At 67.1% G+C, this 21,296-nt stretch overlaps 1 protein-coding gene across 1 annotated transcript in view; it reads right to left on the reverse strand.

Moving 5' to 3' along the window:
- LOC141938646 (neurexin-2-like) overlaps positions 1–21,251 on the reverse strand; it is a 41,875-nt gene extending 20,624 nt beyond the window's left edge. Inside the window, 12 exon segments of the mRNA XM_074857566.1 lie at positions 66–185; positions 2,199–2,225; positions 3,778–3,981; positions 4,587–4,970; positions 5,610–6,033; positions 6,970–7,131; positions 10,022–10,066; positions 12,109–12,410; positions 14,830–14,889; positions 15,267–15,296; positions 17,715–17,735; positions 20,710–21,251. Of these exon segments, the coding sequence (XP_074713667.1) occupies positions 66–185; positions 2,199–2,225; positions 3,778–3,981; positions 4,587–4,970; positions 5,610–6,033; positions 6,970–7,131; positions 10,022–10,066; positions 12,109–12,410; positions 14,830–14,889; positions 15,267–15,296; positions 17,715–17,735; positions 20,710–21,091 (2,161 nt within the window). The 5' untranslated portion in view covers positions 21,092–21,251.
- Between the last annotated feature and the right edge of the window lie 45 nt (positions 21,252–21,296).

Genomic DNA, 21,296 nt, shown 5'->3' on the forward strand with positions numbered 1-21,296 from the left:
CACGTCCCCAAGGCCCCCCCCGTGTCCCCCCCCGTCCCCACACCCTGGTTCCTCCCCGCAGGCACCTTCCACGGTGACGTTGTCGACGGAGAGCTGGAGGCTGCGCCCGCGCCGCACCACGCGCACCGTGTGCCACTCGTTGTCGTCCAGCTTCTGCCCCGCGAAGAGCGTCTCGGGGCCTTTGCCTGGGGGGCGGGGGTCAGCCGGGCGGCTCCGCGACACGGGGACACGGGGACACCGCGACACCGCCACACTGGGGGACACTGGGGGACACCGCGACACCGGGGGACACCAGGGGACACCGGGGGACACCGCGACATTGTGACATTGCGGCACCGGGGGACACCGGGTGACACCGACACCACACACGCGTCTGCCACCAGCCTGCGCGAACAGGCACACGCAGCCCCACCAACGGCACGTGCACGCACACGCACACGCACACGCACACGCACACACACACGCACACGCACACACACACGCACACACACGCGCACACACGCGCACACACACACGCACACACACACGCACACGCACACACACACGCACACACACACACGCACACACGCACACACACACACGCACACACACGCGCACACACACACACGCACACACACGCGCACACACACACGCACACACGCACACGCACACACACACGCACACACACACACGCACACACACGCGCGCGCACATGCGCACACACACACGCGCACACACGCGCACACACGCGCACACACGCGCGCACACACGCGCACACACACACGCACACACGCACACGCACACACACGTGTGTGCTCCCCGATACCGGGCACACGCACACCCACACACCCCATGCATACGCGTGTGCTCCCCTCGATGCCGCGCACCCCCCCCAAAGCAAAGCGCCCCCCCCCCCCGAACGCCGCACACACGCACGGACACCCCGAAATCCTGCGCACGCCCCTAAACGTGGTGCACAAACGCCCCCCCCAGCAAACAGCGGGCACACGCGTGTGCTCCCCTAAACATCACGCCTGCAGGCACGGCACACGCACACCCAGACACGGGGCACACGCGCCCTCCCGAGAGCACCGAGACGCTCCCGCAAACCTCGTGCACACACACACCCCCTTGCACACGCACGTGTGTGCACACCCCCACACACACACTCCCAGCCCTGCGGGTGTGCACACGTGCACCGGCCGGGGGACACGGGGACGGGGAGGGAAACAGGGGGTGCATGCAGAGTGCACATGTGCACACGCGTGTCCGTGCACAGCTGCAGCGTGTGTGCACGTGTGCGTGTCTGCACAGCCCCAGCCTGTGCTTGCACGCACGTGCACGTGTCCACGTACGGCTGCAGCGTGTGCACACGTGTGTGCACCTTTGCACAGCTGCAGGGTCCGTGCACCGTTACAGCACGTGCATGTGCACACGTGTGTGTGCCTGCAGCCCGTGCGCGTGTCCCCGCGTGTGCGTGTGGCACGTGTGAGCACATGTGTGCTCCCGCCCCCCCCCGGACCCCTCCCCTTGGGCAGGAGACCCTGGACGCCTGGGTCCCAGGGGGGGGGAGGGGCGGGGGGGTCCGGGACGCCTGGGTCCTTGTGGGGGGTGGGGCAGCAGGACCGGGTCACCCTCGTGTGCCACGTCCTCGTGCACGGGGACCCCTCGCACGGGGACCCCCCCCACTCACCTGCGTCCGGAGCTGGTTGTCGCACGCCGGGTCTGGGCACGTGTGTCACACGCGTGTGCGTCCCACCAACCCCCCCGGGCACACACGTGTGTCCTCGTGACACCCCCACCCCCCCCGCACAGCCACTGTGCACGCTGGTGAGTGTGAAACACTGGCCCTTGCACACGCGTGTGCGTTTGTGCACCCACAGCCCCTGCACACACGTGTGTGACAGCAGCCGCCACCCGTGCCCCTGTCCCCGTGTCACGCCCCTGGCACACGCGTGTGCCCCGGGGGGGGGGCTGAGCCTTACCTGCACACACGGGGCCTCGTGCACCTGCACGTGCCCCACCCTGCACACGCCTTGCACACGCGCGTGTGTGTGTGTGACCCTGGGTGTGTCCACTGAACCCGGGGGGGGTGACCGACCCCCAGGGGGGACCCAGGTGCCCGGGGGGGGGGACCCAGGCGTCCAGGGGGGACCCAGGCGTTTTGGGGAGGAATCAGGCGTTTTGGGGGCCGGGGGGGGGGAGGGGTGCGCACTTACTGGGGTGGCAGCCCACGCGCACGCAGTCTGGGGAGAGAAGAGACAGGATCAGGCCCTTCGGAACCGCGGCCGGTGGCACCACCCCGGGGACGAGGGGGGGCGGCCGGGGGGGCGCGAGGTGCCAGCGGGGACGGGACTGGGACGGGACTGGGATGGGACTGGGATGGGGCTGGGATTGAACTGGGATGGGACTGGGACAGGACTGGGATGGGGCTGGGGACCAGTACAGGAACAGGATGGGGATGGGATGGAACTGGGATGGGACTGGGATGGGACTGGGACAGGACTGGGATGGGACTGAGCTGGGACTGTGATGGGGCTGGGATTGAACTGGGATTGAACTGGGATGGGATGGGGACCAGTACAGGAACAGGATGGGGATGGGATGGAACGGGGATGGGACTGGGCCGGGCACTGGGGGGGTTTGGGGGGTCTCAGGCACCTCGCGGGGGGATCCGGCCACCTCGCAGGGCCCAGCCCGGGGGGGCGCGGGGGGATCCGGGGGGATCCGGGGGGATCCGGCGCCCCAGGGCTGGGCCCCCCCTCGTCAACCGCTGCGGGGCGGGGGGGGGCAAACGCGCCGGGACCGGGGGGGGTCCCCAATCCCATGGGGGGGGTCCCCAACCCTGCAGGGGGGCTGCAGCCCCGTGGGGGCGTCCCCAGGGCGGTGGGGCTGCAGGGGGGGTCCCCAATTCCGAGGGGGGGTCCCCAATTCCGAGGGGGGTCCCCAATGCCATGGAGGGGTCCCCCACCCCACAGAGGAGCTGCAGCCCCATGGGGGTCTCCCCCCACCAACGTGGGGGGCTGCAGGGGGGATCCCTGGCCCTGGGGGGGTCCCCAGCCCCTTTGGGGGGTCCCGGCACTGTGCCCCAGCTGGCAGCGGGGGGGTCACGAAGGCTCCAAACCCGGGGGGGGGGGGGGACGGGGGGGACACACGCGACGGGGACCCAGGTGCCCGAGTCGGCTCCAGTGACCCCCCCCCATTTTGGGGCCCCCGACACCATTTCAGGGGTCTGGGGGGGCTTCAGCAGTGCTGTGGGGTTCAGCTGCTGTTTGGGGGGATTTGGCCCAAGTTTGGGGTCTCGGGTGTGATTTTGGGGACCTGGGCACCATTTGGGGGCCACGGGCATCGCTCTGGGCTCCGTTTTGGGGAGAGTTTGGGGGTCTCCGGCTCCAGCTCGAGCATCACTTTGCGGACCGTTCTGGGGTGGCGAGAAGGGACCTGGGGGCCGTTTTGGGGACCCGGGCGCCGTTTTGGGGACCCAGGTGCTGTTTTGGGGACCCGGGCGCCGTTTTGGGGACCCGGGTGCTGTTTTAAGGCCACAGGCGCTGACTCGAGCACCATTTTGGGGCCGGTTTTGGGGACCTGGGCGTCATTTTGGGGTCTCGAGCTTCACTTCAGGGACTATTTTGGGGTCACGAGAACCGACTCGGGCACCATTTTGGGGCCCATTTTGGGGGTCTGGGCGTCATTTTGGGGTCCCAGTTTGAGCATCAACGTCAGGGACCGTTCTGGGGTCAGGAGGAGCGACTCGGGCACCGTTTGGGGGCGCGGCTCCGGGCGCGTGTCGGGGCTCACCCAGGTTGACGGTGAGCTTCATGCGCCCCCCGTCCAGCTCGAGGCGCAGGGTGTCGGCCGACTGCCGCGAGGTGGTGGCCAGGACGAGGCCGTAGGCGCGGGGCGACATGAAGCGCAGGGCCACGTCCTCGGCCTCCGTCTGCGCCGCCCCCGGCACCAGGATCTTCAGGTACATGCTGCCGTCGTAGCTCAGCACCGCCGCCTCTGCGGGGGGGCCCCGTCACCGCGCGCCCCGGGACCCCCATCCCCGGGGGCTGCCCCAGGCACAGGGGGGCCCCCATCTGCCACCCAGGCACTTGGGGGGGGGGGGACCAAGCCATTCTGGGGGGAGCGACACCCCCTCCCCAGGGCTGCCCTCCCCCGGCGCCTGGGTACCCCCATTTCCCAGCGCCACCCCCTGGGGGGACCCAGGTGTCTGGGGAGGGACCCCCATCCCCCAAGTCCTCCCTTTTCAGGGGTCTTGAGTGTCTGGGCACCCCATGGGGGACCCCGGCACCCGGGTACCCCCATTTCCCAGCGCCACCCCCTGGGGGGACCCAGGTGTCTGGGGAGGGACCCCCATCCCCCAGGTCCCCCCTTTTCAGGGGTCTACAGTGTCTGGGCACCCCCATGGGGGCCCCGGCACCCCCATTTCCCAGCGCCACCCCCTGGGGAGACCCAGGTGTCTGGGGAGGGACCCCCATCCCCCAGGTCCCCCCTTTTCAGGGGTCTCGAGTGTCTGGGCACCCCACGGGGGGCCCCGGCACCCCCATTTCCCAGCGCCACCCCCTGGGGGGACCCAAGTGTCTGGGGGGGGACCCGGCACCCACCGGTCTCGCAGCGGGGTCCCAGGTAGCCGGTGCCGAGGCAGTCGCAGACGAAGCGGTTCCAGCCCTCGCGGCAGAGCCCCCCGTTGCGGCAGGGCCCGCTGGCGCAGTGCCGGGGGGGCTCGCGGGCGCAGAAGGGGGTGACCCCCGGGGCCGCCTGGGCCTCCGCCAGCCGCCGCACGTCCCGGCTGCGGCCGTCGACGAAGAGGTCGCGCACGCAGCCCACGAAGCCGTAGCGCAGAAAGGCCGTCCAGAGCTCGGGGGGCAGCGGGGGGCCCGGCCACCCCTCGGGGAGCCCCCCCAGGTACAGCTCCGAGTCCAGGTCCAGCACCTCGCTCTCGCCGCTCGCCAGGAAAGGGGTGCTGCGGCTGTTCACCGAGACCGAGCCTGGGGACACGGGGACACGGGGGACGTTGGGGACATGGGGGACATGGGGGACGCTGGGGACATGGGGGACATGGGGGACGTTGGGGACATGGGGGACGCTGGGGACATGGGGGACATGGGGGACGTTGGGGACATGGGGGATGCTGGGGACATGGGGGACATGGGGGACGTTGGGGACATGGGGGACATTGGGGTGCTGCGGCTGTTCACTGAGACCGAGCCTGGGGGCATGGGGACACGGGGGATGTTGGGGACATGGGGGACATTGGGGACATTGGGGGACACGGGGGACATCAGGGTGCTGCAGCTGTTCACCGAGACCGAGCCTGGGGACACGGGGACACGGGGGACGATGGGGACATGGGGGACATGGGGGACGTTGGGGACATGGAGGACATTGGGGACATTGGGGTGCTGTGGCTGTTCACTGACACCGAACCTGAGGGCACAGGGACATGGGGGACACTGGGGACACCGGGGACATGGGGGACACTGGGGACCTGGGGCACACTGGGGGACACTGGGGGACACTGGGGACACTGGGGACACCGGGGACATGGGGGACACTGGGGCACACTGTGGACACGGGGCACCCGGGGGTGCCGGCGCCCCGCACGCTCCCCCCTCGCCCCCCCTGACCTTTGCGCCCGTCCCGCTGCACGTCCACGTGGCACCACTCGCCGTCGGTGACCTTGCGGGCGCTGGCGCGCACCTTGATGCCGCCCGAGCCCATGTCCAGCAGCAGGAAGAGGTGCCCGTCCAGCAGCTCCAGCGCCAGGTAGTCGGGGCGGGGGCGGCCCGAGCCCCCCCGCGGGCGGCCCTGCCCGAAGAGCAGGAGCCCGTTGGCCTCGGTGGTGCGGAAGTCGAAGGAGACGGAGCCGGCGCGCGCGGCTCGCCAGGCCGGCAGCGCCAGGAAGGCCGCGGGGGTGGCGAAGGTGACGGGCTCCAGCGCGGCCACGGCCTCGCAGCGGAAGAGCAGCGCCCCGTGCAGCGTCACCCGCCCGTCCCCCTCCTGCGCCAGCCGCGACAGCTCCAGCTTGAAGTCGTTGTTCTTGTAGACCACCTGGGGGGGACCGATGGCCTCGTGGCCCCAAGGCCCGTGGGCACCCCATGGCCCCAAGGCCCCGTGTCCCATGGGCACCCAATGTCCCCAAGACCCCATGTCCCAAGTTCCCATGTCCCGTGGGCACCCAATGTCCCCGTGTCCCCATGTCCCCATGTCCCACAGGCACCCAATGTCCCCATGTCCCACGGGTGCCCCACGTCCCCCTGTCCCCATACACGTGCCCTTGTGCACCCCAGGCCCCCTTTGTCCCTCCGTGCCCCCCATCCTCGTGCACCCCGTGTCCTCATCCACGTGCACCCCAGGCACCCCCTGTCCCCATGCATGTGCCCTCGTGCACCCTGTGTCCCCACCCCCCCGATCCTCGTGCACATGTCCTCGTGCACCCCAGGCCCCCTTTGTCCCTCCGTGCCCCCCATCCTCGTGCACCCCGTGTCCTCATCCACGTGTCCCCGTGCACCCCAGGCACCCCCTGTCCCCATGCATGTGCCCTCGTGCACCCCGTGTCCCCACCCCCCCGATCCTCGTGCACATGTCCTCGTGCACCCCAGGCACCCTTTGTCCCTCTGTGCCCCACGTCCCCAAGCACCCCATGTCCCCATGCACATCCTCGTGCACCCTGTGCCCCCGTGCGCCCGTCCGTGTGTCCCCGTGCACCCTGTGTCCCTCCGTGCCCATCCACGTGCCCTCGTGCACCCCGTGTCCCCACACGTGTGTCCCCGTGCCCCCATGCACCCCCTGATCCTCATGCACGTGCCCTCGTGCACCCCGTGTCTCCACACCTGTGTCCCTCCGTGCCCCACGTCCTCGTGCACTCCACGTCCCCGGGCACCCCCCGATCCTCGTGCACACGCCCTTGTCCACCCCACGTCCCCACCCGTGTGTCCCCGCGCACCCCCCTCGTGCCCCCCGTGCCCCCCGTGCCCCGGCGCTCACGTCCTTGAGGCAGCCCATGAAGTTGTTGCTGACGGGGGAGCCGGGCAGGTCGGCGGTGTTGGGGGACCCCCCCACGTAGAAGAAGTCGTCGGAGCCCAGCATGGTGTAATCCTCCTGCGTGTAGCCCGTCGTGGTCAGGATCCCGTCCACCGAGATCGTCACCTGCGGCACGAGCGCGCCCAGCCTCAGCGGGGGCCCCCGCCCGCCCGCCGCAGCCATTTCTGTGTCTGGGGGGACCCCAAAAGGGGGCTGGGGGGGGGAGGGGATGTGGGGGGGCGATGGGGGACGAGAGGGGACGGTGGGGACACGGGGGGGGGTGATGGGGGGGGCGATGACGGGGGGTGTCGGGGGGGGGTGGGGGGTGTCCGGGGGCGCCCCTGGACACAGACACGGGACCCCGGGTTTGGGGGGACCCCCCAGGTCCTGCTTCCCACGGGGGACCCGGGCACCGGGGTGCCCCCCCGGGCGCCCCCTCCTCTTCCTCGCGGGGACCCCCGGCCGCACCTGGGGCTAATTAGGGCTCATTAACGGCAGCTGCTAACGAGGGTCACGGGTCCTCCGCTGGTCCCCACCCCCCCCGTCACCCCCTGCACCCCCAGAGCCCCTCGGGGGACCCCGATGTCCGGGGACACCCCCCCACCCCCCCAGGGGGCGGCTGCGGGGACAGGGTGGCCCTAAGGGACGTGGGGGAGGGGTGACAGTGGGGGGAGGGGGGACAGTGGGGGGAGGGGGTGACTGGGAGGAGGGGTGACAGTGGGGGGAGGGGGTGGCCTTATGGGACACGGGGACAGGGTGAGGATGGGGAGGGGGGATGAAGGGGACGAGGTGGGGGAGGGGCGGGGGGGTGACAGGGTGACACGGGGGGGGAGGGGTTGGATTAGTAACGAGTTTCGGGGTCCTCAGACAGAACCAAGCTCAGACAGAAAAATGGCTGTTAGTGGGGCTCAGCGCGCGCGAGGGGCGTGCGAGGGCGTGCGAGGGCGTGCGAGGGCATGAAAGGGTGTGCAAGGGCGTGCGAGGGTGTGCGAGGGCGTGCGAGGGCGTGCGAGGCGTGCGAGGGACCGTGCACGCGAGCGTGCGGGGACAGCGGGGGTGGGGGGAGCACCGGGGCCCCGGGAGGGACGGGGGCAGCCCCACGGGCGTCTTGCACACGCGTGTGAGCGCACACGCGCCCGCGGGCCGTCAGCTCGCAGGCCTAGGCCTCGACACACGCTCGTGCACGGCCCAGGCTGGGCTGGCGCCGGCACCCACACGCTCACGCGCGCTCACACACCCCAGCATGACCCTCGCACCCACACACACGCGCGTGTGCACACGCGGCTCCGGGCCTCGCACCAGGGCACGGCCGTGCACACCCGCACCCCCGGCACCAACGCACGCTCACCCCGCGCCTCGCACCAACACGCTCCCGCGTGTGCACACTCACCCTGCACGCACCTTGCACCGACACCCCCCCACCCCGCACCGTGCACCCACACACACACTCGTGCACTTGCACACCAGCACCCACCCCCCGCGGTGCCGGCCCCGGTGCTCCGCCAGCAGCACCCATGGGTGGGGGGGGGGTGGGGGGGGAGGGGGAGGAGGAGGAGGAGGAAGGCCGGGGGGGAGGGGCGGTGTTAGTGAGCCGTGCGAGGGCGTGCGAGGGGCGTGCGAGGGCGTGCAAAGCCGTGCGAGGGCTCCGGCGCAGGCAGCGGGGCCCGATCCCGGCGGGGGGGGGGGGGTGGTGGCCCCGCTGCCTGTGCGGGGGAGGGGGGGCGGCAGCTGCCCACAGGCTTGTCCTGAAAACGCCGTTTCCGTCCTCAATTCGGGGAGGGGACCCCAAAAAAAGTCACCCACCCCCCTCCACGGACCCCCCCCCCCCCCGAGCCTGGGTTTTGGGGTGAAACTGGCTGGTTTGGGGATCGGGGGGCCGAGGCCTGGCTGCCTGCAAGGGGAGGGGGCGTCAAACGGACCAAAATGCCAAGAAATCGCCCCAAAATGGGGGGTTGGGGACCTCGCGTCAACCCCCCCATGGAAAAACAGCCCCCCCTGGCCCAGACGGGGTTTGGGGTGAAAGCGGCTGGTTTTGGGATCGGGGTGCCAAGGCCTGGCTGCCTGCAAGGGGGGTGGGCATCAGATGGACCAAAATCCAAAGGAGTTGCCCCAAAAGGGGGGGGTAGGACCCCCCAGCACCCCCGTGGAGTCCAAGAGCCCTCGCTGGGCGGGATTCTGGGGGAAAAGCGGCTGGTTTTGGTGTCGGGGAGCCGCGGTTTGGCTGCAGAGGGCGGGTGGGACAAAACTGCCCCAAATCCCGAGATTTCACCCCAAAAGCCGGGGTTTGGGCCCCACATCACCCCCCTGGGGAAAACCAGCCCCCCCCAGCCCTGAACGGGCTTGTTTTGGGGGGAAACCGGCCGGTTTTGGCACTGGGGAGCCGAGACTGGGCTGCGCATGGGGGGGGGTAAAATTACCCCAAATCCCAAGAAATCTCCCCAAAACTGGGGCTTGGGACCCCCCATCACCCCTCCAGGGGAAAAAAAGCCCCCCTGGGCAGGATTTTGGGGGGGAAGCGGCTGGTTTTGGCATCAGGCAGCTGAGGTTTGGCTGCAGGCGGTGGGTGACATAAAGTTGCCCGAAATCCCAAGGATTCGCCCCAAAAGCCGGGGGACTGGGCCCCACCTCAACCCCCTGAGGGAAACCAGCCCCCACCTGACCCAAGACGGGCTTTTTTTGGGGGGAAATCTGCTGTTTTTAGCATCGGGGAGCTGAGGCCTGGCTGCCTCCAGCGGGCGGGTATCGCCCAGAATCGCAATTGCCCAAAATCCCAAGAATTCCTCCCAGATTGTGGAGGGGGGGGGCGGGGTGTGTGAGACCCCCCCATCGCCCCCCTTGGGAACAAACACCCCCCCCCGCCCCCCCCGGGGGAAGGATTCTGGGGGGAAAGCGGCTGGTTTTGGCATCAGGGAGCCGAGGCTCGGCCGCCGGTGGCGTGAGGGGGTCGAATTGCCCAAAATCCCCGGAATTGGCCCCAAGGCGGGGGGCAGCCGGGGTAAGAAGAAGAGATAACTACCAGGTAGTGCAGTTTGTTTACCATAGCGTGTCCGATCCCCGCGTGCTGGCGCCGGCAGAGGGACAAAACACACGAGAGGTGACACTTGGCGCCGGCCGCGGCGCTTCGGGGCGCTTTGGGGCGTTTTGGGGCGTTTTGGGGGGTTTTGGAGTCGGGGGGGGGCCCCCCCAGGATTAGTCGGGGGGCGGGGGAGGTTAGTGGGGGGGGGGGGCCCCGGCGAAGCGTGTTAGTGGCACGCGCGCACACACAGAGGGGGGAGGGGCGTTGCACGAGGGGTGGGGGGTGGGGGTGGGGGGAGGGGCGTTGCACGAAGGGGGGGGGGGGGCGTTGCACGAGGAGGGGTGGCGCGGGGGGAGGGGCTGCGCCCACCTCTGGGGGAGAGAAGCGGAGGCGTTAGAGGGGGGTGGGGGGCACCGACACCGCCCCGCCCCCATCCCCCCCCCCGCCCCCCGCGACCAGTGCTCCCAGTATGGGAGGGACACAGGAACCAGTGCTCCCAGTATGGGAGAGACACAGCGACCAGTGCTCCCAGTATGGGAGAGACACAGCGACCAGTGCCCCCAGTGTGGGAGAGACACAGGAACCAGTGCTCCCAGTATGGGAGGGACACAGGAACCAGTGCTCCCAGTATGGGAGAGACACAGCGACCAGTGCTCCCAGTGTGGGAGAGACACAGGAACCAGTGCTCCCAGTATGGGAGGGACACAGGAACCAGTGCTCCCAGTATGGGAGAGACACAGCGACCAGTGCCCCCAGTATGGGAGAGACACAGGAACCAGTGCTCCCAGTATGGGAGAGACACAGCGACCAGTGCTCCCAGTATGGGAGAGACACAGGAACCAGTGCTCCCAGTATGGGAGAGACACAGCGACCAGTGCTCCCAGTATGGGAGAGACACAGGAACCAGTGCTCCCAGTATGGGAGAGACACAGCGACCAGTGCCCCCAGTATGGGAGAGACACAGCGACCAGTGCTCCCAGTATGGGAGAGACACAGGAACCAGTGCCCCCAGTATGGGAGAGACACAGCGACCAGTGCTCCCAGTGTGGGAGAGACACAGGAACCAGTGCTCCCAGTATGGGAGAGACACAGCGACCAGTGCTCCCAGTATGGGAGAGACATAGGAACCAGTGCTCCCAGTATGGGAGAGACACAGGAACCAGTGCCCCCAGTATGGGAGGGACACAGCAACCAGTGCTCCCAGTTTGGGAAGGACCCCAGCGCCCAGTGCTCCCAGTTGGTAGCTGACCAAGGCACCCAGTGCTCCCAGTGCTCCCAGTTGCAGAGTTGACCAAGGCACCCAGCACCCCTAGTTGGGTGGTTGACCAGGGCGCCCAGTGCTCCCAGTTTGGTCACTGACCAGGGCGCCCAGTGCTCCCAGTTGTGTGGTTGACCCAACGCGCCCAGCGCTCCCAGTGCTCCCAGTTGAGCCACTCAAGGTGCCCAGTGCTCCCAGTTGACCCTCCCAACGCTCCCAGTGCTCCCAGTTTTGCCTCCCAACACTCCCAGTGCTCCCAGTGGAGCCACTAAAGGGAACCAGTGCTCCCAGTTTCGCCTCCCAATGCTCTCAGCGCTCCCAGTGGAGTCACTCAAGGGAACCAGTGCTCCCAGTTTCACCTCCCAACACTCCCAGTGCTCCCAGTGGAGTTGCTCAAGGGAACCAGTGCTCCCAGTTTTGCCTCCCAATGCTCCCAGTGCTCCCAGTGGAGTCACTCAAGGGAACCAGCGCTCCCAGTTTCACCTCCCAACGCTCCCAGTGCTCCCAGTGGAGCCACTGAAGGGAACCAGTACTCCCAGTCGACCCTCCCAATGCTCCCAGTTTCACCTCCCAATGCTCCCAGTGCTCCCAGTGGAGTCGCTCAAGGGAACCAGTGCTCCCAGTTTCACCTCCCAACACTCCCAGCGCTCCCAGTGGAGCCACTGAAGGGAACCAGTACTCCCAGTCGACCCTCCCAATGCTCCCAGTTTCACCTCCCAATGCTCCCAGCGCTCCCAGTGGAGCCGCTCAAGGGAACCAGCGCCCCCCGTTTCCCCTCCCGACGCCCCCAGCCCCGCGCCCCGCCCCGCCCCGCCCCGCCCCGCCCTACCTGTCGCAGGTTGCGGGTGACGCGCACGTCGTGCCAGCCGTTGTCGTTGAACTTGCCGTTGACGGGCTCCACCAGCGCCTCGAAGGCGCCCGAGCCCAGGTTGATGACGAGCCAGACGGCGCCGCTCTTCAGCGACAGGTTGACGTAGTCGGCCGACTTGCCCGTGTGCAGCAGCAGCCCGTTGCGCTGCAGCGTGCGGAACGAGAGCGTGAGCTCGTCCGTGCTGCTCTGGATCGGGTTGTGCGACAGGTCGTAGCAGAAGAACTCGTTGCCCTTGAAGGTGGCCACGTACTCGTCCCGGCCTGCGGGGGGGCGGCGTCAGCGCGGGGCTCGCACGGGGCCTGGTGCCGGGGGTCGTGCGCCGGGGACCTCGTGCCGGGGATGCTGTGCCGGGGACCTTGCACCAGGGACCTCGTGACAGGGGCCTTGCACCGGGGGTCTTGTGATTGGGGCTTTGCACGGGGGCCTTGCTTTGCACCAGGGACCTCATGACAGGGGCCTTGCACCGGGGGTCTCGCACCAGGGACCTCGTGACAGGGGCCTTGCACCGGGGGTCTCGCACCAGGGACCTCGTGCCAGGGATGCTGTGACGGGGACCTTGCACCAGGGACCTCGTGACAGGGGCCTTGCACCGGGGGTCTCGCACCAGGGACCTCGTGACAGGGGCCTTGCACCGGGGGTCTCACACCAGGGACCTCGTGCCGGGGATGCTGTGACGGGGACCTTGCACCAGGGACCTCGTGACAGGGGCCTTGCACCGGGGGTCTCGCACCAGGGACCTCGTGACAGGGGCCTTGCACCGGGGGTCTTGCACCAGGGACCTCGTGCCGGGGATGCTGTGACGGGGACCTTGCACCAGGGACCTCGTGACAGGGACCTTGCACCGGGGGTCTTGTGATTGGGGCTTTGCACAGGGGCCTTGCACCAGGGACCTTGTGACAGGGGTCTCGCACCAGGGACCTCGTGCCGGGGATGCTGTGACGGGGACCTTGCACCAGGGACCTCGTGACAGGGACCTTGCACTGGGGGTCTTGCACCAGGGACCTCGTGACGGGGGCTTTGCACCAGGGACCTCGTGACAGGGACCTTGCACCGGGGGTCTTGTGATTGGGGCTTTGCACGGGGGCCTTGCTTTGCACCAGGGACCTTGTGACAGGGGTCTCGCACCAGGGACCTCGTGACGGGGATGCTGTGATGGGGACCTTGCACCAGGGACCTCGTGACGGGGGCTTTGCACCAGGGACCTCGTGACAGGGGCCTTGCACCAGGGGTCTTGCACCAGGGACCTCATGATGGGGAGTTGTGATGGGGACCTTGCACCAGGGACCTCGTGACAGGGACCTTGCACCAGGGGTCTTGTGATTGGGGCTTTGCACAGGGGCCTTGCACCAGGGACCTCGTGACAGGAGTCTTGTACCAGGGGTCTTGCACCAGGGACCTTGAGACAGGAGTCTTGCACCAGGGATCTTGCACCAGGGACCTCATGACGGGGAGTTGTGATGGGGACCTTGCACCAGGGACCTCGCACCAGGGACCTCGTGATTGGGGCTTTGCACCAGGGACCTCGTGACGGGGGTCTTGCACCAGGGACCTCGTGACAGGGACCTTGCACCAGGGGTCTTGTGATTGGGGCTTTGCACGGGGGCCTTGCACCAGGGACCTTGTGACAGGGGTCTTGCACCAGGGACCTTGTGATGGGGACGTTACATCAGGGATCTTGCACCAGAGACCTTGCACGAGGACTTTGTAATGGGGACATTGTGACGGGGATGTTGTGACTGGGGCTTGCACGGGGGCCTTGCACCAGGGACCTTGCAGTGGGCACTTGGACAGGGGCTTGCACCAGGGATCTTGCACCAGGAACCTCATGATGAGGATGTTGTGACTGGGGACCTTGCACCAGGGACGTCGTGATGGGGACGTTGTGATTGGGGCTTGCACAAGGACTTTGCACCAGGGACTTCTTGATGGGGATGTTGTGATGGGGACCTTGCACCAGGGACCTTGCGATGGGCACTTGCACCAGGGACATTGTGATGGCGACATCGCACCAAGGATCTTGCACCAGGGATCTCGTGATGGGGGTTTGCACGAGGACTTTTCAATGGGGACCTCGTGATGGGGACGTTGTGATGGGGATGTTGCGACTAGGGCTTGCACGAGGACCTTGCACCAGGGACCTTGCGACGGGCACTTGCACGGGGACTTTGCATCAGGACCTTGCACCTGGCGATGGGGACCTCGTGACGGGGCCTTGCACGAGGACTTTGCAGCAGGGACATTGAACAGGCACCTTGCACCAGGTGCTTGCACGGGGACTTCGCACCAGGGACTTTGCACCAGGGTCTCACAACGGGGCTTCGCGATGGGGACGCTGCGGTGGGGACCTTGCACCAGGCGCTCGCACCAGGGACTTTCTTGCACCAGGATCTTGCACCAGGGACCCTGCAGCGGGGACCTTGCCCAGGGGCTTCGCACCAGGGGCCGCGTAACCGGCTCTTGCACCAGGACCTCGCACGGGGACCTCGCCCCGGGGGCTCACGCTGGCGCCTCGCACCAGGACGGCGCACGGGGGCGTCGCACGGCGGGGGGGGGGGGTCGGGGGGGGGTCCACGTGCGCGCACGTGCGTGTGCAAGGGTCACCCTCGAGCGTGCGACGGGGGGGGCGACGATGGGGCCCCTCGGGGTGGGGGGTGGGGGAGGGGCGACGCCCCCACTGACCTTTCGCCGCCTGCTGGGTCTCGCCGCGGCCGGGCCCCCCCTCGGCGACCTCGGCGGGCCCTGGGGGGGGGAGGGGAGGGGGGGAGGGGCGTTAGGGCGGGGCACGCGCGTGTGCACGGGCGTGAGCGCGCGCCCCCGGGGGGGCCGGGAGGGCTCCGTGCGAGGGCACCCTCGTGCCCAGGGGTGCCCGTGCAAGGAGCTGCCCCTCCCCCTCCCTTCCCCCTCCCCCCCCAGTCCCCGTGCGAGGTGGCCGCCCCTCCCCCCCCTCCCCGTGTCGCACGAGCCACAGACACGATGCGGGGGGGGGAGGGGGGAGGGGGGTGACGTGAGGATGGGGACGATGGTGACGATGGTGACGGGGTGACGATGACGATGGCGCTGACGTGACGATGGGGGAGGGGCCCGACGGCGGCGCGGGGGGAGGGGCGCGTCATTACCTTGGCCGGTGACTCGCAGGTGGGCGGGACCTTGGGGGGAGGAGCCAAAGCGGGGGGAGGGGAGTGAAGGTGGCCGAGAAAGGGAAAGTGCCGGGAGGAGAAAGCGAAAGTGATGGGAGAGGAGAGAAGGAGAAAAGGGAGAAAATGGAGAAAATGGAGAAAAAGGGAGAAAATGGGAGAAAAGGAGAAAAAGGAGAAAAAGAGAAAATGGGAGAAAAAAGGGAGAAAAAGAGAAAAAGGAGGAAAAGGGAGAAAAAGGAGAAAAAGGGAGGAAAGGAGAAAAAGAGAAAAAGGGAGAAAAAGGGAGAAAATGGGAGAAAATGAGAAAAAGGAGAAAATGGGAGAAAAAGGGAGAAAAAGAGAAAAAGGGAGAAAAAGGGAGAAAATGGGAGAAAAAGGGAGAAAAAGGGAGAAAAGGAGAAAAAGAGAAAATGGAAGAAAAAGGGAGAAAAGGAGAAAAAAGGGAGAAAAAAGGAGGAAAAGGAGAAAAAGAGCAAAGGAACAAGCGAAAGGGATGAGGAAAAATAACATTAAAAGGCAAAAATAATAAAAGAAAATCGAAACAATGGAAAAGGCCCAAATGGTTCAAAAGAGGGAAAATGGTTTAAAAAAGGCGAAAGAATGAAGGAAAAAACGGGAATAAAGGGAAAAGGGCGGAAACGCAGCGAAAAACGGCCGGAATGGTAAAAGGGGAAAATAATGAAAATGAGCAAAAAGGGGTAAAAGGCAAAAGAAGCAGAAAAAGCAGAAAGAGGGAAAAAAGTCAAAAGGGTCAAAGAAAGGTAAAAGACGTTAATAAAGGGGAAAATCGCCCAAATGAGGGAAAGTCGTGAAAAAAGGGAAAGTGTCGTCGGAAAGAGAAAAATCATCGGAAAAGGGAAAATGTAACAAAAACGGGAAAATGGTTTGTGGGGGAAAATGAGTCAAAAGGGGAAAAATAATTTAAAAAGGGGAAAATAAGTCAAAAGGGGAAATAACGAAAGAAAAAGGAGGGAAGGGCCGAAGCGGCCCCAGAAACGGGAGAAACGAGCAAAAAACGCAAAAACGGCGACGGAGGAAAAAGTGAGTTTTGGGAAAGAAAAAAAATCCCCAAAGGAGAAAGAACAAAAAAAAAGAACAAAAACGAACAAAAACGAACAAAAACGAACAAAAAAGCACAAAAAAGCGTCGAAAGTTGCGGAAACGCCGGAAATGGCGGAAAAGCGGCGGCGGGGGGAGGGGAGAGAAGAGGCGTCACCGCGGGCCCCGTCACAACGCGGGGGGTTGTGACGTCACAACGCGGGGGGTTGTGACGGCATCGGGGATGCCGGGGGGAGGGGCGGGGGGGGAGGGGCACACGGGTGGGGGCGGGGACAGGCGCGGGGGGGAGGGGCCACGCGGGCAGCGCCGCCCCTCCCCCACCCGCCGCCTTCCCGCGGGTTTTTCCCCTTTTGGCGTCGGGGGAAAAGCCGGGGGTGGGGGAGGGGAGGGGGGGAGGGGGGGATGGAGACACGGGGGGGGCGGGGGGGCGCCCCTCGCGCGGGGACCCCTCCCCCACCCCGGGGGCGCTGCTGGCGGAGGGGGCGGGGCAGCGCGGGGCCGCCTCCCCATTGGCTGCCGACGCGCCGTCATCTGCATCGCCCCGCCCCCCTCATTTGCATGGCGCCGCCCGAGTGGGCCGGCCGGGAGGGTGACGTCACGCGGGGCGTGGCCGGAGGGGGCGTGGCCGGGAGCGGCGTGTGGCCCCTCCCCTCCCCCGGGCTTTGCACGAGCCCCGCCCGCCCCCCCCCGCCCCTTGCACACGCGGCCTTGCACGAGCGCTGAGCCCTGCACAACCCCTCCCCCCCCGTGCAAAACCCTCCGGCTCCGGCCTCACACCCGCCCTTGCACACTCACCCCCTTGCACATTCACACTCACCCCCTTGCACATTCACACTCACCCCCTTGCACACTCACCCCCTTGCACATTCACACTCACCCCCTTGCACATTCACACTCACCCCCTTGCACACTCACCCCCTTGCACATTCACACTCACCCCCTTGCACATTCACACTCACCCCCTTGCACACTCACCCCCTTGCACATTCACACTCACCCCCTTGCACATTCACACTCACCCCCTTGCACACTCACCCCCTTGCACATTCACACTCACCCCCTTGCACACTCACCCCGTTGCACACTCATCCCCTTGCACATTCACACTCACCCCCTTGCACACTCACCCCCTTGCACATTCACACTCACCCCGTTGCACACTCACCCCCTTGCACACTCACCCCCTTGCACACTCACCCCCTTGCACATTCACACTCACCCCCTTGCACATTCACACTCACCCCGTTGCACACTCACCCCCTTGCACACTCACCCCCTTGCACACTCACCCCCTTGCACATTCACACTCACCCCGTTGCACACTCACCCCCTTGCACACCCGCCCCCCCTTGCACGCCCCCGACTCACCTTCCACCGCAGGTTCTTCCTCTGGGGGTCCCGGGGCGAGCGGGGGAGGGGAAGGGAAGAGGCGTTAGTGAGCGGGACCCTCGTGCCCCCCCGTGTTCTCGTGCGCGGCCCCAGTGACACCCCCCACCCCCACCCCCCCCCGGGGGTCCCCGTGACCTTGGGGTGACCTTGGGAGGCTGGGGGGGAGGGGTGGGGGCGGGCGAGGGCACGAGGCTGGGCCTTGCACGGCGGGTGTGTCGCACGGCGGGGGGGGAGGGGGGTGTTGCACGGACTTTGCACGCCCCTTGTGCCCCCACGGCACCGCACGAGCACCCCATGGGGCACCCCCAGCACCCTACAGGGACCCTGCACCCTATGGGGCACCCCACAGCCACTCTGCACCCCATAGCTCCCCCCATCACCTATAGGGACCCTGCACCCTATGGGGCACCCTATAGCACCCTATAGGGACCCTGCACCCCATGGGACACCCTATAGCACCCTATAGGGACCCTGCACCCCATGGGGCACCCCACAGGGCCCCTGCCTGCACCCTATAGGGACTGTGCCCCCTATAGCGCCCCCCCGGGGCGCCCCCGCCCCCCCGTCCCCGTCCCCGTCCCCCCTCAAGGACACGGCGGGTGGAAAAACATCCCCGCGGCGCCGCGCCCCGGCAACCGTCGCCAGGGAGACAGGCGGCCCGGGCGTCGCCGTGGCAACCGGCCTTGGCAACGGGTCAACCACCCCGGCGTCGCCACGGCAACCCATCACCGGCGTCGCCATGGCAACACGTCACGGCCTCCAGCCCCGGCAACCGCAGCCCCGGCAATGGGCCTGGGAGGATGCTGTCGCCATGGCAACGCCGCCGGTTGTCACCAGGCCCCCCCCCCCCCCCGGCGGGGACGTGTGCGAGGGGGTGACTCGCACGAGGTGGTGACTCGCACGAGGGACCCGGGCGCCCGGGGCACGCGCAGAGCTGCCTCGCACGAGGGTGTGCGGAGGGGGCAGGGGCACGGGGGGTGTGATCGCACGAGGGCGTGCAAGGGCACGGGGGCGTGCGAGGACATTGGGGAGGGGCAGGGCCACGGGGGCGTGTGAGGGCACTGGGACGTGCGATTGCACAAGTAGACGCTGGCGTGTGACTCCCCGGTGTGGGGCTGGGGGGCCCCAAACCCTCATCTCGCCCCCCCACAGCGGGGGGACCCCAACGCCCCCGTGTGTCACCCGCCTGTGCCCCCCCTCTGCGCCGCACGAGGACGTGTGAGGGCACAAGGACGTGCAAAGACAGGGAGGGGTGTGAGGGCACGGAGGGCTGGAGGCGGTGAGGACATGGAGACACGAGGACACAGACATGAGGACACGGAGACACGAGGACACGGAGACACGAGGACATGGAGACACGAGGACGTGCAAAGCCACGAGGACATTTGAGGGCACAAGGACGTGCAAAGACAGGGAGGGGTGTGAAGGCACAGAGGGCTGGAGGCGGCGGGGCTGTGGGGGCACGAGGACGCGGAGAGACACGAGGACATGGAGAAGCACAAGCGTGGAGCCGTGACAACGTGCAACACCACGGAGGCGGGAGGACACGGAGAAGCACGAGGACGTGGCGCCACGGAGGCTCCTGATGCCAAGAGGCCACCGAGAAGCACCAGGACACGAGGACATGGAGCAGCGTGAGGTCACAAGGACATGGAGAAGCACGAGGGTGTGCAACACCGTGACGACGCAGAGACGGGAGCCACGCAAGAACACAATGACACGAGGACGTGCAACACCAGGAAGACACGAGGACATGGAAACGCTCAGGGACGTGGCGCCGTGAAGACGCCCAAGGCCGAGGGGACACGAGGACGTGGAGGAACTCAAGGACCCAAGGACGTGGGGGAACACAAGGACGTGCAACACCAGGAGGACACGAGGACATGGAGGAGCTCAAGGTCGTGGTGCCACGGAGACGCCCAAGGCCGAGGGGACACGAAAACGTGGAGGAACTCAAGGATGTGACGACGTGAGGATGTGGGGGAACACAAGGACGTGCAAGACCAGGAGGACACGAGGACATGGAAACACTCAGGGACGTGACGCCGTGAAGACGCCCAAGGCTGAGGGGACACGAGGACATGGAGGAACTCAAGGACCCAACGACATGAGGATGTGGGGGAACACAAGGATGTGCAACACCAGGAGGACACGAGGACGTGGAGGAGCTCAAGGACATGGCGCCATGGAGACATCCAAGGGCGAGGGGACACGAAGGTGTGGAGGAACTCAAGGACCCAACGACACGAGGACATGGGGGAACACAAGGACGTGCAGCACCAGGAGGACATGAGGACGTGGAGGAGCTCAAGGACCCGATGACACGAGGATGTGGAGGAACTCAAGGACCCAATGACACGAGGACGTGCAAGACCAGGAGGACACAAGGACGTGGAGGAGCTCAAGGACCCGATGACACGAGGATGTGCAGCACCACGAGGACACGAGGACATGGAGGATCTCAAGGATGTGATGCCATGAAGACGCCCAATGTTGAGGGGACACGAAGAAGTGGAGGGACTCAAGGACCCAACGACACGAGGACATGCAGCACCAGGAGGACACGAGGACATGGAGGAGCTCAAGGACCCAACGGCACGAGGACGTGGGGGAACACAAGGATGTGCAACACCAGGAGGACACGAGGACGTGGAGGAACTCAAGGACCCAACGACACGAGGACGTGCAAGACCAGGAGGACACGAGGACGTGGAGGAGCTCAAGGATGTGACAACATGAGGATGTGGAGGAACGCAAGGACCCAACGACACGAGGACGCGCAAGACCAGGAGGACACGAGGACGTGGGGGAACACAAGGACCCAACGACACGAGGACGCGCAGCACCACGAGGACACGAGGACGTGGAGGAGCTCAAGGTCGCGGCGCCACGGAGACGCCCAAGGCCGAGGGGACGCGGAGCCGCGGGGACGCCCCCGAGCGCAGCCCCCCCCCAGCCCCCCGCCCCCCCTCACCTTCGGCGCAGAAGGGCCCGCGGTAGCCGGTGCCGGCGCAGTCGCAGCGGGGCTCTCCGCGGCGCAGGGTGCAGCGGCCGCCGTGGGCGCAGGGCGGGTGGCGGGCGCAGCGCTCGTCCCCCTCGCCCCGCACCCCCTGGGCGCCCAGCAGCGCCGCCGGCGCGTCGCCCACCTTCAGGTTGGCCACCCAGCCCCGGAACGGCGCCTCGTACTTGACGGTGCTGAGCGTGAGGGCCGAGAGCCGCACGTCGGGGGGGATCCCGCCCACGAAGAGGTCGCTGGCCACGGCCATCTCGGCGCGCTTGGAGCGCACGGCGGCGGCGCGCGCCTCCCCGTCCACGGCCAGCGCGGTCTCGCGGGCGTTGCGGGTCAGCAGCACCATGTGCCAGCGGCCGTCGCTCACGGCCGCGGGCGGCTGCACGGTGGCCGGCCTCGGCGCAGGCGATGGCGAAGCGCAGAGCCGCAGCCGCCCCTCGGCCACCAGCAGCTCCAGGAAGTCGCAGTTGCCGCCGTCGTCCAGGTAGAGCAGCAGCGCCCCGGGTCACGTTGGTTTTCAGGCTGAAGCTCAGTTGCCCGCCGGCCCCCGG

This window comes from Strix uralensis, unplaced genomic scaffold (assembly GCF_047716275.1).
Source record: "Strix uralensis isolate ZFMK-TIS-50842 unplaced genomic scaffold, bStrUra1 scaffold_223, whole genome shotgun sequence".
Classification (NCBI taxonomy): Eukaryota; Metazoa; Chordata; class Aves; order Strigiformes; family Strigidae; genus Strix; species Strix uralensis.